Source organism: Sciurus vulgaris (assembly GCF_902686455.1).
Source record: "Sciurus vulgaris genome assembly, chromosome: 2".
In the NCBI taxonomy this organism is placed as follows: domain Eukaryota; kingdom Metazoa; phylum Chordata; class Mammalia; order Rodentia; family Sciuridae; genus Sciurus; species Sciurus vulgaris.
In genome coordinates, this window is record NC_136462.1 from 152,925,004 (window position 1) to 152,940,072 (window position 15,069).

The window sequence follows — 15,069 nt, forward strand, 5'->3', positions numbered from 1 at the left end:
GACTTTTATTCATGGAACAAAAAGTTCCATGTGATAACCTAGTCCAACAGCCAGACCTGCTCCACAACACTGCCCACCAGATTCTACTGAAAAACTTCATGGCCTCCCAGGCAGCACATTCCAATTCTGGGCAACTCTAAGTATAGGACATTCCTTTCTTACATTATAAACCAGCACAAGTCTGTATATGTGTATGAGTGCATTAATGGTTCCAGAAAAAATGTAGAAATAATTTCCCTATGACCTTGTATCTTGGTGAATCTCAAGAAAGGCAGATAATAAAGCAGTAAATGGAAGCACTGCTTGGGAACTAAGGTATTTGGCTTAAATGCCCTACATTCTGTGACCTAATTTACCCCTGAAGAATACTCTCAGGGAACTTGGGAAAATGCTAATATCTTGCTTTATTTCTCCAGCCCAGATCTCTGGGCCATGCGTCCCACAGCCTATTTAACAGTTCCACTTGCATGTCTCATGGGCACCCAACACAAGGGTCAAATACTAAAGCCTTGGGCACACCCCACTGGCCGCCTATGCTTCACCATCTTCCCATCACCTCCAACCACCCCACACCTCACCATGTTCCCATAGCCTCCAACCACACAGGTGTCAGGACCAGAAAGCTGGGACTCATCCTTCACCTCTTCCCCTTACACTTCACATAATGTCATGATGATTTTCTACCCCAAGTAGGACAGGCCCTGCCCAACTGAAAAGATGGGCAAGGATGAACAGGAGTTGTTCAGTATGGCATTTCTGTCCCATATACATCTCAAAACCATCGACTTCTCTTCAACTCCACTGACATTCATCTGCACCATCTAAGTGGAGTCTTGCTGCTTCTGAGACTCTCTCCAATCTGCTCTGCACACAGAAGCCACAGGGATCCTGTGAAAGTGCACACTGGGCTGGTCACAGTGGCACATGCCTATAACCCCAGCTGCTGAAGAGGTTGAAGCGGAAAGATTACAAGTTCAAGGCCAGCCATAGTAATTTAGCAAGCCCATCTCAAAATCAAAAATAAAAAGGGATGAATATAAGTGGTAAAGCACCCCTGGGTTCAATCTCCAGTAAAAAAAAAAAAAAAAAAAAAAAAAATGCATGTTGGACCACATATCTCCCTCCCTTGCTCAAAACCCTTCAATAGCTTTCTGCTGCCTTTGGAAACAAATCAGAATCCTTAACCCAAGATTCATAGCCTTGTGTGAATGAGTCTCTACCTTCATCTCCAGCCTCTCACACCACTTCTACCATGCTCACCGTTTCCCCCTCAATACTGCCCTACTGGTTGTTCAAATCTGCCCAGCTCTTCCCAACTACAGGGGCTCTCCCTGTGCCTGGAATGTTCTTCAAGTTTCTTTTCCTTCCTCAGACCTTGACTTAAACGTCACTCCTCAAAGAGAGCTTCACTGACTTCAAGTGGCCTTCACTGACTTCAAGGGGCCTGTGCCAATCCTTCAATCTAAATTAAGCCCCTCAATTATTTTACCTCAGGGAATCATTTCTTCATAGAATTAACACATTTTATAACACATTTGTGTGACTGCTTTATGACAATGTGACTATTTGATGGCCAGAGTTGTACTTATTTTGCTCATCATTTTAACCCCAGAACCTAGATCAGTACCTAGCATATAGTAGTTGCTCATAAGTGTTGGTCATCAGCAGCTTTATTCATAAAGACCAAAAACATAGAAACAGTCAAGATGTCCTTTCGTAGGTAAGTGGATGAATAAACTGTGAATCTTATTTCACAGTAAAAAGAATGCACCATCAAGAATGCATTAAAAGACATGGAGGAAACATAAATGAACATTACCAAGTGAAAGAAGTTAAGTTGAAAGGGCAATATACTGCATGGTTCTGTATTAGTCTGTTTTCTGTTGCTGTAACAATATGTGAGAATGGGTACTTTTCCCCCCCAACTACAGGGGATTGAACCCAGGAATGTCTGCCACTGAGCTACATCCCCAGCCCCTTTTAGTTTTTCTTTTTTTTTTTTTTTTTGGGTGCTGGGGATCGAACCCAGGGCCTTGTGCTTACAAAGCAAGCACTCTACCGACTGAGCTATCTCCCCAGCCCCTTTAGTTTTTATTTTGAGACAGGGTCTAAGTTGTCCAGGCTGACCTCAAACTTTCGAGGTCTCCTGAACAGCTGTGACTACAGGAGTGTGTCACATGTAGCTAGCAAGGCTGGGTACTTTATAATGAAAAGAAGCTTTAGAGTTTCAAGGGTGTGGTGACAGCATCTGCCTGGCTCTGATGAGAGCCTCATGGAGGATACAATCACAATGGTGGGGATGCATATGAAAGAGGAAGAAAGATGTCACATGGTGAGGCAGGAAGCAAGAGAGATTCAGGAGAGGTGCAGCCTCTCTCATAACAACATCCAACAAACTTCCCATGAGAAGAATACACTTCCAGGGAAAAAGTATTAATCCTTCTTAAAGGTCTAATTGGCTCCCACCAGGTAGGCCCCACCTGTTCAAGTTTCTACCACTTCTCAACATCACCACTCTGGCATCAAGCTTCCAATACACGAACTTTGAGGGACACACTCAAACCATATCCAAACCACACAGATTTTTTTGGAAAAAGCAAAACTGTGAAGATAGTAAAAAGATCAGTGGTTACCAAGAGCTGGGATAGAGTAGGCATAAAGGGACAAGCAGAGGATTTTCAGTGCAGGGAAACTGTATGATAGTACAATGGTGGCTACATATCATTATACATTTGTCCAAACCTACAGAAAGCACACTAAGAGTGACCCTAATGTGAACTATGGGCTTTGTGTGATTATGACAAGTCAGTGTAGGTTTATTAACTCTAATAAATGGACCTCCGGGTGATGGGAGCGTGGGTGTAGCTAATGTTCAGGAAGGATGGGCTTGTGTGGAAGCAGGGATATATGGGAAATCTAGTATCTTTCTCTTAATTTTGCTATGTACCTAAAACCACTGTAAAAAAATAAAGTCATTTAAAAAAGCATACACACACAGAGAAGAAATAAACAAATCTCTTTTTTGGATATACTCCCTTTTTCTTCCTTCAATTTTTTTTCTTTCTTTTGATGGAAGCCAAAAGGGCATCAGCCTATCATTGGGTTCCCTGACACATGCCTAAGAGCAAACTTTATAGTTTTTACTGAAAAGGAGACCATGTGTTTTAGTTGCAGGTGGTCAGCAAAGTTGACTTTTTTTCTTAAGGCACAGTATTTTACTGATTCCAAGATGTACATTTTTTAATGTCACTGAAATTGAAAAGTGTTTTATAACACTACATGTTAGAGTTGACTTGGCAGCAGTTTCTTCTTAGAAAAAACAAAATAATGATGCATTTTGCAATGTATGGGCTTGTAGATACAATGAAAACTATATGTAGAGAAGTCAGATTGAATTCTCTATTGAGCTTGTTTGGGTGCTCTGATTCCACATAAGGCAGGACAGCTTGCAGGCACAGCGTGGGTCTTTCAAAAGCTCTAAATCTACCTCTCTTTCTTGAGTGACCTGCTGGGTCCTCAAGAGCACTGAGGAGACAACCACTTGAAGGTACCCCCTACTTTCATAAATCTGTCCACCTCCTGCCCATGCCAGCTCAAAATGACCCTTCCTAAAATTTCTATAGGGTTAAAATATCTCTGCAAAAGGCTTATTTTTGGAAGTTACCTGGTATCACAACTTTGTCTGGGTTCCTGGTATAATAAAGCCACACCTAGTCAACATTCATTTCATTCTACCTTTTTTTTTTTTTCAACTAAAAAGTTAATCTACTTATGTCTCCTCTATTAGGCTCAGAACTCCCCAAGGTCAATAAAATTCTTGCTTATCTCTGCATTACTCTGCACCCTACAGAGTGTTTGGCACATCAAAGATATCCAATGTGTTGTTGAATGGTTCCAAACATCCCTCCATCTAAAGTACTCTGCCCAGAGAATCTTCCTGTACGATATAATCAATTCCAATTTAAAATGTCAAAGACCAGAAGCCTAAAAGGTGGGGGGAGTATAAAAATAGACTCCAGAAAAAAAAGTGAATTTCTAAATCTATTCTGCAAATATTCATTTCAGAGACTGTCTGGATAATGCATAATTCTTAATGACTACTGATCTGAATTTGTACCTGATTCCTTCATATTTAAGTTATGAAAGATTATGATGGAACAATGGCACTGGGAAAACAGTCTCCTACTTAATTGTGCCATGTCAACTGCAGATATTCTTTCATGCAGGTAACTAATTCAAACCTTCACTATTTTGTTAAAATCAGATATGCCTAAATATCATCCAAAAAGATAGAAAAACAAGTAATGCACATGCATGTCCCCCCCCAACTCCACAATTTCATTCTCTAATCCAGAGAACATCATCCCCAGTCGAACAGAATAGAGAAAAAACAGCCGATACAACAGTCATTGTATTGACCAAGCAGTGTGAAGATTGGAAATGACAAGAAGTTGGAACCACAGGAAGCAAGAAACACACCCAGGACTTTCAGTGGCAGGAGCCATGAAAATACCTGGGAGCCAGGCCCTTCTTTCTTCAGAGACCTCTCCTCTCCTATGGTCACTAGGAGTATTCTTACCCGTCCCAAACAGGAGACCTATAACAAACAGATTAAGGGTTTGAACCTGAATCATATCAACTGAGTAACAGGAGAGGGCGAAGATTCCAATTTCATTTGACATGGCCAGAGGGTCCTCACTACATCACATAAGTTTCATTGCAAATGGTGTGCAGTGGTCAACAAGGAACAAGTAAGTGGGTGTGGGGAGGCAGTCTTTATACCCTAAACACAAACTGGCAGCAGAAATAAATCCTGTTATTTCCCAGCCCATTTAGCTGTGTTTACTAATTACTGGTGCAAAGTAACAACAGCTGGGTGGGGGGAGCAGGAGGAAGAGGAGGCAGTCAAGGAAATGACCTGTGACTTTTGCTCCTGAGGATGGGCCCAAGGGCCATGCCTCTGTTTGTTGTAAATTGTTCACAGAATTTGAAATCTCTCTCTTTGGTTTGAATCTTTGGCCATATCCCTTAAATTAAACCCTTTCCCTCAAAAAAGCTGGAAACACATGGGGGAAGAACAATGCATCCCCACAGATCTGCATGCTACGGAGGGTACCAATAAGAGAACTGATAAAGGGTAGCCACCTCAAGGAATGTTCTTCTGAGAAATTTTCCCCACGCTGAAGATCTCTGCTATCAACAGAGAAAAGACCCAGAAAGTACTGTGAGGCTGGTCAGGTATTAAAAAACAACACAAATGAGTCCCTGCGGCTGCATCAAGTTCCCTAGAGACAGAGAGGCACAGGCACTACAAGCTCAACACCACCAAGACAAGCAACTGCCTATTTTATGTCAATCCTGATACTGTAACAGATAAAACAGTTTTCAGTGGTAAGGTTAGGGAACATGAATTATGTGAATCGCCTGAAATTTTATTCCTTTTCCCAATTTAAACCCATACTTGACTAAAATATCTTCTTTTAACTTTCTTTGCTTGTTCTAATTTCATTACATTTAAATTTTAATTTTCTATTGATTTCTAAGCCGAATGGGCTAAAATTCCTTCACTGGCAAACAAACTGGCATTGGTTTTTAAACCAGCCATCTTCCCACTTAGTGTTCTAAACAGGGAACTCCTTGTCTGTTCTTTTAGGACTCCCTATTTCTGTTAATGGGACTCCTTCCTTCCAATTACACAGGATTCTAACCTCAGTGTTTCCTTGGTTTCTCCTCTGTCATTATTCCAATATAACCAACATCAAATCTGAACTCCTCTACCTGTTCAATAGTGCTTTCCTTTCTCTCTGCTAGTCACTGCTGCTAAGTCTGACCTACCCAGCACCTGCTTCACTTCAACCTGGTCTCTCTGCCTCCAGTCAGGTAACCTTATTTCTATGTTATCTAGACATGGCTAACAAATTAACTTAGGCAGGTGGGGGAAGCAGGAATCATGAGACTTCCCTGTTCAATACCATTAAGAACTCTCTCCCAGTGTGGGGTAAGTCCATAGTTCTTAGTCTTACCACATCCACACAGGTCAACATTAAATCTTTCTGTTCTCCTTAAATCCCCAGTGCACCAACTACTCACTGACTTCATTCATGCTTAGAACCAGGCCATCATGACTCATGCCTGCAATTTCCCTCAGTCCCAATTTCTGTATATCCAAAACTCAGTTTTGCAAGATCCATCTAAAATGTCCAATTCCCCAAAACTTTCCCTGACCACCACAGATTGAAGTGATCCCTCACTCTTCTATGATGACACTTCTCTCTGCTAAGCATTATGCTTGTTCATCCATGTGGTCTCATAAACTCCCTCAAGAGGGACATTCTTGAAGGCTGACCTCTATGATTATTCCTGCGGGCACCAAGTGACCTACCAGGCCCACAGCAGTTATTACTGAACACACAAAACTTTGCTGCAATTTCAGTGTTCCATTCGCACACATCCTGCAGCCAGTAGTATTCCGACCATAGGAAACTTTCTCAACGAAAACACAATTTCCCTGCTATGATTCCGAAGCAGATAAATATTCCCCTTGATCATGATTATTTTCTTTTTTTAACTCGCAGGCAGGAGCACACTTGTTACAGGGTTAAGGCTCTAGAAGGCAAATGATGACCTGGGCACGGACAGGGATGCTCCACGCTACATTATTACAGATGGGATTTTCGTGTCCATGAATGATTCCAGTACACAGTGGCCAGCTGTAAAGGGCGCAAAGGGCTGGCGCTAGGGGCTGGGGGGCGGGCAAGGGAGAATTCCCGGAGTTCTACCCTGTTGAATCCAAACTTTTCCCTCAGACAGCGCGGTACCCCGTACCCGCCGGGACCCGCTGCCACCGCTACCCTCCCGCAGCCAAAACCGGAAGAGAAAAACGCGTGGGATGGGGAAGGTAAAGGTGACTGGGGAACTGTTAGAGCTTCGGGACCGGCCCTTCTAGTTCCTGAGAAAGCGAGCCAGAGTCGCGCCATCCGGGGGTGCTTGCTGGCGCCAGTTGAGGACTAGGATGGGGCAGAGCGCAGGATGGAGATGCCGCTGCTGGTGCTGATGCTGAGGCTGCCGCGCCGAGTGACAGCCTTTCCCCCACCCACCTGGGCTGCACGCCCGGCTCAACGCTCCCAGGACGCCCTGTGCGCTCCGGCCCGCTCCGGCTCGGGCAGGGCCTGAGGGCTGCGCCGGCGGGGGCCGAGGCCGCTACTCACCCGGAGGGTTTACCGCCGCCGGGGTTGCCATCTTGCTGGGAGGATCGGCGCGCGCCGGGCGCGGGGCGGGGAGGGCGACGCGGAGCCGGGCGCGCAGCCGGAACCAGCGCAGGCCAGCGCCGCGGCCACACAAAGGACGGCGCGGGCGGGCGCCGCTCCCCCGCGCTTCCCGCTGCCGCGGCCCGTCGCCCCCGCCTCTATCTGCTCCTCCTCCTGGCGCGGCCTCCTCCTCCCGGTTCAGCCTTTGTCGCGCGGCGGGGGGCGCCCGGCCCGGCTCCCGGGTCCGAGCCGTAGCACCGCGAGACTTGGGGCTGCCCGCAACGGGACCCCCCAGGTTGGGACCGCTGACCAGCCAGGCGCCCCCTCAGGCCCGCGCAGTACTGGGGCTGCCCAGGCTGGGGGTTTCGGGCATACCTCTTTCCGCACCGGCTCAGCCAGGGTTAGCCCCCACGCCCACACTCCAGGTGTTTGAGACGCATCACTGAGAGGCGCTGCCCTCCCTTGGGGCCCGGGAGGAGTGGGTGAGGGAAAAATCCATTTAGATTCAGAGGGAAACCGGTCCTTAGAGACCGCCACGAGAAACAAAGGCGCCCCAGTGCTGCCCACTTAGCATGCCAGGGCCGCTCTGCTTGGATCCCAAGGCCAGGAAGCCGTCCCAGAGCAGAGTCGTCGGGTGCCTTGAAATTCCTAAGCCCCAGTGCTTCCACGGGGGCACGCAGTAGTAAAGGGAACTCAGCAGACACCCAAGGCACAGGCAGCGGGCCCAGAAAATTGAGAATGGTTTGACTTTGAGTAAGGCGCACAACTCTGCTCTCCGTGCTGTGGTGACTGTCATTGTTTATTGCCTGAGATCCTTGCAAGAGCCTTATTTACACTGCAAATGGAGAATTTAAAAAAAGATTTTTAAATGGTGTTATCTGCATATACTGGTGAAGTTAGAGTGCAGAGAACTTGGAAGGGATGTTTTTCTACTGACTACTAGGATCTCTGAGAGATCAAGATTTATAGAAAAGACACCACCATAGTAGGTGCACTGTAAAGATGAGATAGAAGTATGAATACAGCCTTAGGTGAGAGCCCAGAAGGGCAAGATGGCTCCCAAACATAGATATGTTTACAAAAATATCACACTATCTTAAGTCTTTGCAAAGAAGCATTTGAGGGAACAGAGAATGCTTGGAATGTATTTCTAAATAAACATTGTCTTTGACACTTTGGATCTAACAGCTTACTAATTTGACAAATGCTGAATTCTGCTGTGTACCAGGCTCAGAGCTGGGTGTTGGGCACGCAGGAGATGAAAAAAGGCATCTGCACTCAAAAGGCATCTACTTGGAGGCTGAGAAAGAGTCCCTGGATGCACATCTCCAGCTGGTGATCACTGCTGAATGAGCTAGGGCAAAGAGGAGGCCCTAGCAATAGAAGAAAATGAATAGGGTATAGAAAGAGAAGACATTTCAAGAGAACAAGAGAAAAGTAAAGCATTGTGCATCCAGCAAAAAAAAAAAGATGAGAGCACAAGATCAACCTGGATATCAGCTGGACCACACCTCCATCCCATATTAAAGTAGACTTCTATGATTCTCTTAGTATCAAGCCAAAGGAGAACACTGCTTTTCTTGTCCATATCTTCAAAGGCAACACATTAATAGCTGTGTGGGCTTAGCTAATATACAATATATACTTGAATAAAGGTTTCTTAAGGTAAGTAAGTACAGGAGGAAGTTCTCTTTGCTCACTCATCAAACAGGGTAGATCTCTGTCTCAGGTGTTTCTGCCATCCAGAGCCCCTTCTTGGCCTTGTGCCTCACAGGCCATTCTGTCCCAGGCAGCCCATCCACAATCTCAGCACCAACATCACTGCCACTGACTCCCACCAAGCTCTTTCCCTTCTCCAGCTTTCTACTTCCTTAAAAACTGAGAAAGTTCCCCTTCTTGGCATTTATGTATCCATTTAGCAAACATGTCAGCCACTACATGTGGCTCATTTTGTTTCCAAATGTTTCTAATATTCTCCCTCAAAAATAAAATTGCTGTTGGCATGACTATTACGCACATATATCTAGCCATGCATGTTTGTTGACAAGTTTTACTTCCTATTGTGCTCTTAGCCTCTGGTCATTTTTCTAAACACTACTGTCTAAATATCTTTGATACTGAATCTTTCACAAGCCACCTTTTACTTGTCTACTGCAATAAAAGATAGCAGGTGGATGACTCCTTGAAATAGGAATACTTTCCATAGTCTGAGTGGAGTCTGTTGCATGTTGTGGTTTTGGGTAAATAATGAATGTGTTTGAATTTCACAAGGAAGAGACATTTCCATCTTTTCCCCATCACTGAACCTCTGAGGCAGAAAGGAACTTTGTCAGTTTTCCTAGAGTTTGCAGAGGAGGAAATGAGCTCAGGGTACAGAGATGACTTTCTCAAGGTTATGCGGCTCATACCCCAGATAAGACTTAGGACTGAGTCACTCACAGTGCTGGGGTTTGGAAGTTGGGGTGGGGTGGGTGGGGTGGGTGGGGTAGGGAGCAATGGAGAAGGGGTAGAGGGCCCTGGCTCACCTTCTCTCTCTTGTCTCTCAGTATTAAATAGGGTAAAATATTACCCTATAGGGTAAATACTCAGAAACATTGATTGTAGATGAAAGGGCCCTTGGTAAGTAAACAGTCTGAAATGGAGTAGTTAGGCATTGTTGAATACTGAGTGGCGTTTACAAAATACAGTGGTCTCCTGCTAATTATGAGAGTTAGTAGACTGTGACCAGTTAACAGACTTAGGAATTCCACTCAACCTTTAAACAACCTAGAACTTTTTTTAAATTCCAAAGAAGACTATTGAATTTAAAACTGAGATTTGCATTAAAACAAAACAAAACACAGAACCCCTGAGCCCATAGCACACAATTCTGGGTGCAGGGCTCCCAGAAATGATCAGGGTTAACTGCTACCTGTTAATAAACACCAAGGAGACTGGGTATGTGGCTCAGTGGTAAAGTGCCTGCCTGACATGCATGAGGCCCTGGGTTCAAATCCCCCAGCAAAATAAATAAATAATAATAATAAGCACCAAGGCCCCTAAGCCTTTCTCCCTCCCACTTTTAAACTTGGTAGGAGAAAATAGTCACCCCCCATTCTACTTTACATCCCTTTGAGTTTTAACACTAGAGACAAAGAATTTCTGTGTATGAAATGTAATGGCCCAAGGGGTTTATGTCTCTTTTTAACTTCGCTTGAAAATGGCAGGAGACTGAATGAAGCATGAACTTCTATGGAAATAGAGGGAGCAGGAGGGTAAATAATGGACTACTGTACAGATAATCACAGACTTTTCTCTCTGCTCTGTATGTTTCTCTTCCTCACTCTTCCATTCTTTCTAAATTCTCTTTTTGCTGGAGAGAAAGATTTATAGGTCTCTGTTATCCCCATTCATACCTTCTTATCTTTCATTCCTTTTGGGGTGGGGGAGAGTTCCTGGGAATCGAACCCAGGAATTCATGCTTGCTAGGCAAGTGCTCTACCAGTGAGCTATATTCCACCCATCTTTAATTCTGCAAAGGCAACAACTGCCCGCAAGCTCTCTAGGTAGCAGCCCCACCTCTCCACTTAACCTTCTATATCAAGGTCTCTCTTTTACACCAAGAATCACAGACTTAACAGAACATCAGAGGTGAATGAAACCTTAGTTTTATACAAAAAGGCATAAGCCTGAGGGAAAGGGAAAATACTGGGGAATGATATTAGCAAAAATATATTGTTGTATTGCAGGTACCCAAGAATATGTAACAAAAAAATTCCACCGTGACATACAACTATAATGCACCAACAAAAAAAATATGGAAGGAAAAGAAAAAGGCATAGGCCTTTTTTCCTTTGAAGCAAAAAGTGTGCTGCAGATTTTTGCTCTATTGCTGCCTTACTCTACCCCTGGAACTTTGTTAAACCTCCCTGTCTCAATTTCCCCATCTGTAAAATAGAGATGATGTTACCTACGATGCTGAGTTATAGCTAAGGTTAAATTGAATGAGATAATTCATGTACTTGATACACTTTAGAGACTAAAATGTTCTTCTCATATCACCACAGAGGGAAGAGGAGATGTTGAGACAGGTTCTGGTCCAAGAAAGACCAGGTCCATGTTACCTACGATGCTGAGTTATAGCTAAGGTTAAATTGAATGAGATAATTCATGTACTTGATACACTTTAGAGACTAAAATGTTCTTCTCATATCACCACAGAGGGAAGAGGAGATGTTGAGACAGGTTCTGGTCCAAGAAAGAGGTCAGAAGGGGAGGCTGATCATGCTGACCTTCTTGGAAAGGGAGAAGAAAGGAGAGAGGGAGGGAGAGAAGGGAGGAAAGAGTCATGCATTCTGGGCCCAAGTCCCAGGAGAGACACATCAACAAGCCAAATATAGAGGGGTTTGGGGCTCTGTCCCATTGGGAGACTAGGAGACCCATAAAGTTCTGTAGGGGTTGAGGGGTATAGCCCCAGACCTGGGCCTCTCCTCTCCCCCATGACCTCTGCTGTACTAGGTGTCCTCCAGGTGAGGGTATTATGGAAAATCACACTCAGCAAGAGACCAAGCATCACTCAGAGGGTTGGAGAACTCAGGTTTATTACACTGGTAGACCCAGAAGAGCTAGTGCTCTGAAGTTCTGGGCCCCTGAGCTGAAGTTACATGGGGCTTTTACAGGAAATTTGGTATCACTTCTTCACCATTACAACATTACTGGGTTTGAATTCTTGGCCTACTTGACCAAAGACCATGCAATTTACAATAAGTAGTTCCCAGGTGTAGAAAAAAAGACAGTAAAACACCTGCAAGTACTATCTTGAGGGGGCCTTAACCAGAGGCAGCAGTAACTCAAGATAATGAGTTTATCTCCCTAAGAGAGATTTCTAAGAATTAAGTCAATGAGATTGTAGTGTAGACAGCAGTTAATTGGCCTAGCAATTAAGGGATGTAGCTACATTCCTACAGAGTTCAGAAAGTTTCAAAGTAGAAGAAGAAATAACACTTTTTACTGGCATCTGTTGAATCTCTGGTCTTGTAAATCTGTGACAGGGATATTTACAAACATGTCTATAATGAAAATCTAGCACTAGGGTTTCCAGAGAGAGAGAGAGAGAGAGAGAGAGAGAGAGAGAGAGAGAGAGAGAGGGAGAGAGAGGGAGAGAGTGGGTTCAGGGCCGCCATAGAAGAGCTCTGAGGACTCACCCTCAGTAGAGGGAAGGTTGTCCAGAGTCGAATTCTGTGGTGGGCGAGGAGGTCATCAACGGCAAGAGACAGAAACATCCTACGGTGGATATTGGCCAGGGAGGAGGGGACACTGTCAAGGTGACTCAGATCCCCTTGAAGGGAGAGCCAGCAGGCAACGACTGTGGATCCCATCCCAGGTTTCATCACAGAAAGACTTTCCTACCCAGAAACATTTTCTTCTCCCTTCTACTAAATATATTTTTGTACCTAGAACCTTTTATTTTTCTTTCCTGTATGTTGACCCCTTTTTGTTCACTTTCTGAAACAACTCAGGAAATTTCTGAATTTAGATAAATTACTCCATTTTAATAAGATAAAATATTTTGTTAACAGTGAGCATTTTAACTTTGTAAATTAATCAGATGTCTCTAACAAACACATTTAAAAACCAAGATATCACCTTTTTAAATCTCGTGAATTAAAGGTATCTGGAACCATTTTTTAAATTTTAATTTTATGAACACTCATTATTTATGTCAATTTTTTTTATTTGTCAATTTTGTTATCATGTACATTCAAGGACAACACAGCATTAGACAACACGATACACACATAACACAAAGCAAAGCCTTTTATAGGTGAATCTCCATTGCAATGTAACAGATGTTCAAAAATAACTCAAGTTGAATAAAAATAGAACTGATCAAAAAACCTTTAATCTAGGTATGTAGGATCAAAATTGTGAGCTCAAAAAATACAGCATTTAAGAAAAGCAAGAGTCCTAGAAGAAAAAATTATAATGGCCATTAGTTCTTTTAGTAAAATAGCATGAGAGTATGAGAAAGAAAAAGGCAGAGAGAAGGAGGGAGAGGAATGAATAGAGAAAGAGAGAGAGAGAGAGATAAATAGAGAAATAGAGAAAATAGAGAAGAGCAAAGATCTCAAGAAAGAGAAAACTTGAATGTAGAGAAATCTCCATTTCTCTGAGCATTCTCAGAAATTAAAAAAAATTCCTAAAAATGTGGAGATCTAAAGTGCCATTTGGTTTGAGGTCCGAGGTGAGGTAAAGGAACTCTTAAATTAGCTAAGAGGCAACCCAGGGGGGTATGGGTGGGGAGTGAGAATGAGCTGCCCATTTCGAGAGAGGAATTGGTGAATATAGAGGCGAGGCATCCCTCAGCCCCGCTGAGTGAAGGATGAGTTATCCAGGGAGTCATCACTACCACTAGATAAGCGTTGAGGCTAAGCCTGTAGGGGTACCTGTAGGGATGCCCCGCGCTGGGGCTTTAGTAGAGACAAAAATGCCATAGAGAGAACCTAGGACTGTAGTAGGTGTCATGAGAGGCAGTCCTCTTCAGAAAGAATCCTCCATCAGTCTGGAGCTTTCCCGCCTCTTAGGAAAGAGTCCCCCGCCAGCCCAGAGCTCTCCCCCAGAAGTCAGTATAGGGATTCATCTGTAGTTGCAGGAACCATGGCTAGGGGTTCTCCTGATCTGTGGAGAGTCTGGGGGGTGCCAGATGCTCAGCAGTCACTTCCCAGGTAACCAAAAGCCAGGGGAGAAGCCATTGAATGAGGCTGGTGTCTGGATGTGGAGGAGAGCATCTAGGAGAATGGAAGGTGAGACCAGCATCTTGGGGTCTGGGGTGCCTAAGTGGCGGTAGAAGAGCCCATCTGAGTCACGGCACCAATGAAAAGCACCCAGAAACCACTCCGAACGTGGGAACTCATGGAAGAGATTTTATTAGGCAGATGAGCAGAGTGTTTGCCCTGGAGAGAGAGAGAGAGAGAGAATGGCGGGGGGTCGGGTGGGGGGGAGCTATTCTTAGTAGTGGAATTTTGTGGGCTAATAACAATTGGACCAATGGCTGGCTAGGATGTTTGCAGACTGACGATCTGGGTTGTAATATGGTGTGTGTGTTGTGGGGGCAGAATACTGGTGGCAGCAAAATGGCAGATCTGATGCCAATACTCCCCAACCTCTCTCTCCAGCATCACCTAGACTTCTTGTTAAAGAGGAGCTGAGAATGGGACGGTGGGGACCTCAGAACCACTGTGCACTCACCTGAAAAATGCTGAGCTTTCCAAAAGTCAAAACCAAAGAGCCACCATTATCTGTCAAGAACAAGGCACATGGGGTTCAGCTGAGTTGATGTGGGTGAGTTTCTGACATTGCTACAAGAATTAAAGGAGAACAACTAAAGTAAAAGTAGAACAAGCATGTCTATAATGAAAATGCATGAACTCTTGGAATCAAAGTCAAGTAATATGATGCTACAATGTGAACAATAAGAATACTTGTGTATTTAGTGAGCTGGTGAAAATCACAATGGTGGTGGATTTTTACCAAGTTTTTCTAGTCTTCAATAGATAAAATAAACAACAAAAGACAAGTATAACCTCTGATGCTATTTACTGGGGGCCATGTTGTAGGACTGTAAGACAATTCCTCTCACTTTAGCCTCAACTCCTCTTACAATTGCAGGACAAAATCACCCCAGGTCCACCGGGGTGGCTATGACTGAGTGGGTATGGAGACAGTGATTGGCCCATAATGCTACAGACATCATCTCCTTCCCTGTAGATGTCATCTTTGGGAGTTGTTCTCTGACTAGAAAAACCTGCTATCCTCTAGCCTGGGCTTTAGCTGTGGGGTGGCA

At 44.2% G+C, this 15,069-nt stretch overlaps 1 protein-coding gene across 11 annotated transcripts in view; it reads right to left on the reverse strand.

Moving 5' to 3' along the window:
- Positions 1 to 7,833, reverse strand: part of ARNT2 (aryl hydrocarbon receptor nuclear translocator 2) — a 174,765-nt gene extending 166,932 nt beyond the window's left edge. For 3 of the 11 annotated variants that reach the window (XM_079123422.1, XM_079123419.1, XM_079123412.1), the window contains exon 1: positions 4,514 to 4,583. Coding sequence is in view for 4 of the 11 variants with exons in the window: in XM_079123415.1 (XP_078979541.1) it covers positions 7,209 to 7,239 (31 nt within the window). In the remaining 7 variants the exon portion in view is untranslated. Of the gene's footprint in view, positions 1 to 4,513; positions 4,590 to 7,208; positions 7,580 to 7,622 lie in introns of those variants that run through there. The other 8 variants (XM_079123415.1, XM_079123423.1, XM_079123425.1 and 5 more) reach the window with 5 other exon arrangements.
- Between the last annotated feature and the right edge of the window lie 7,236 nt (positions 7,834 to 15,069).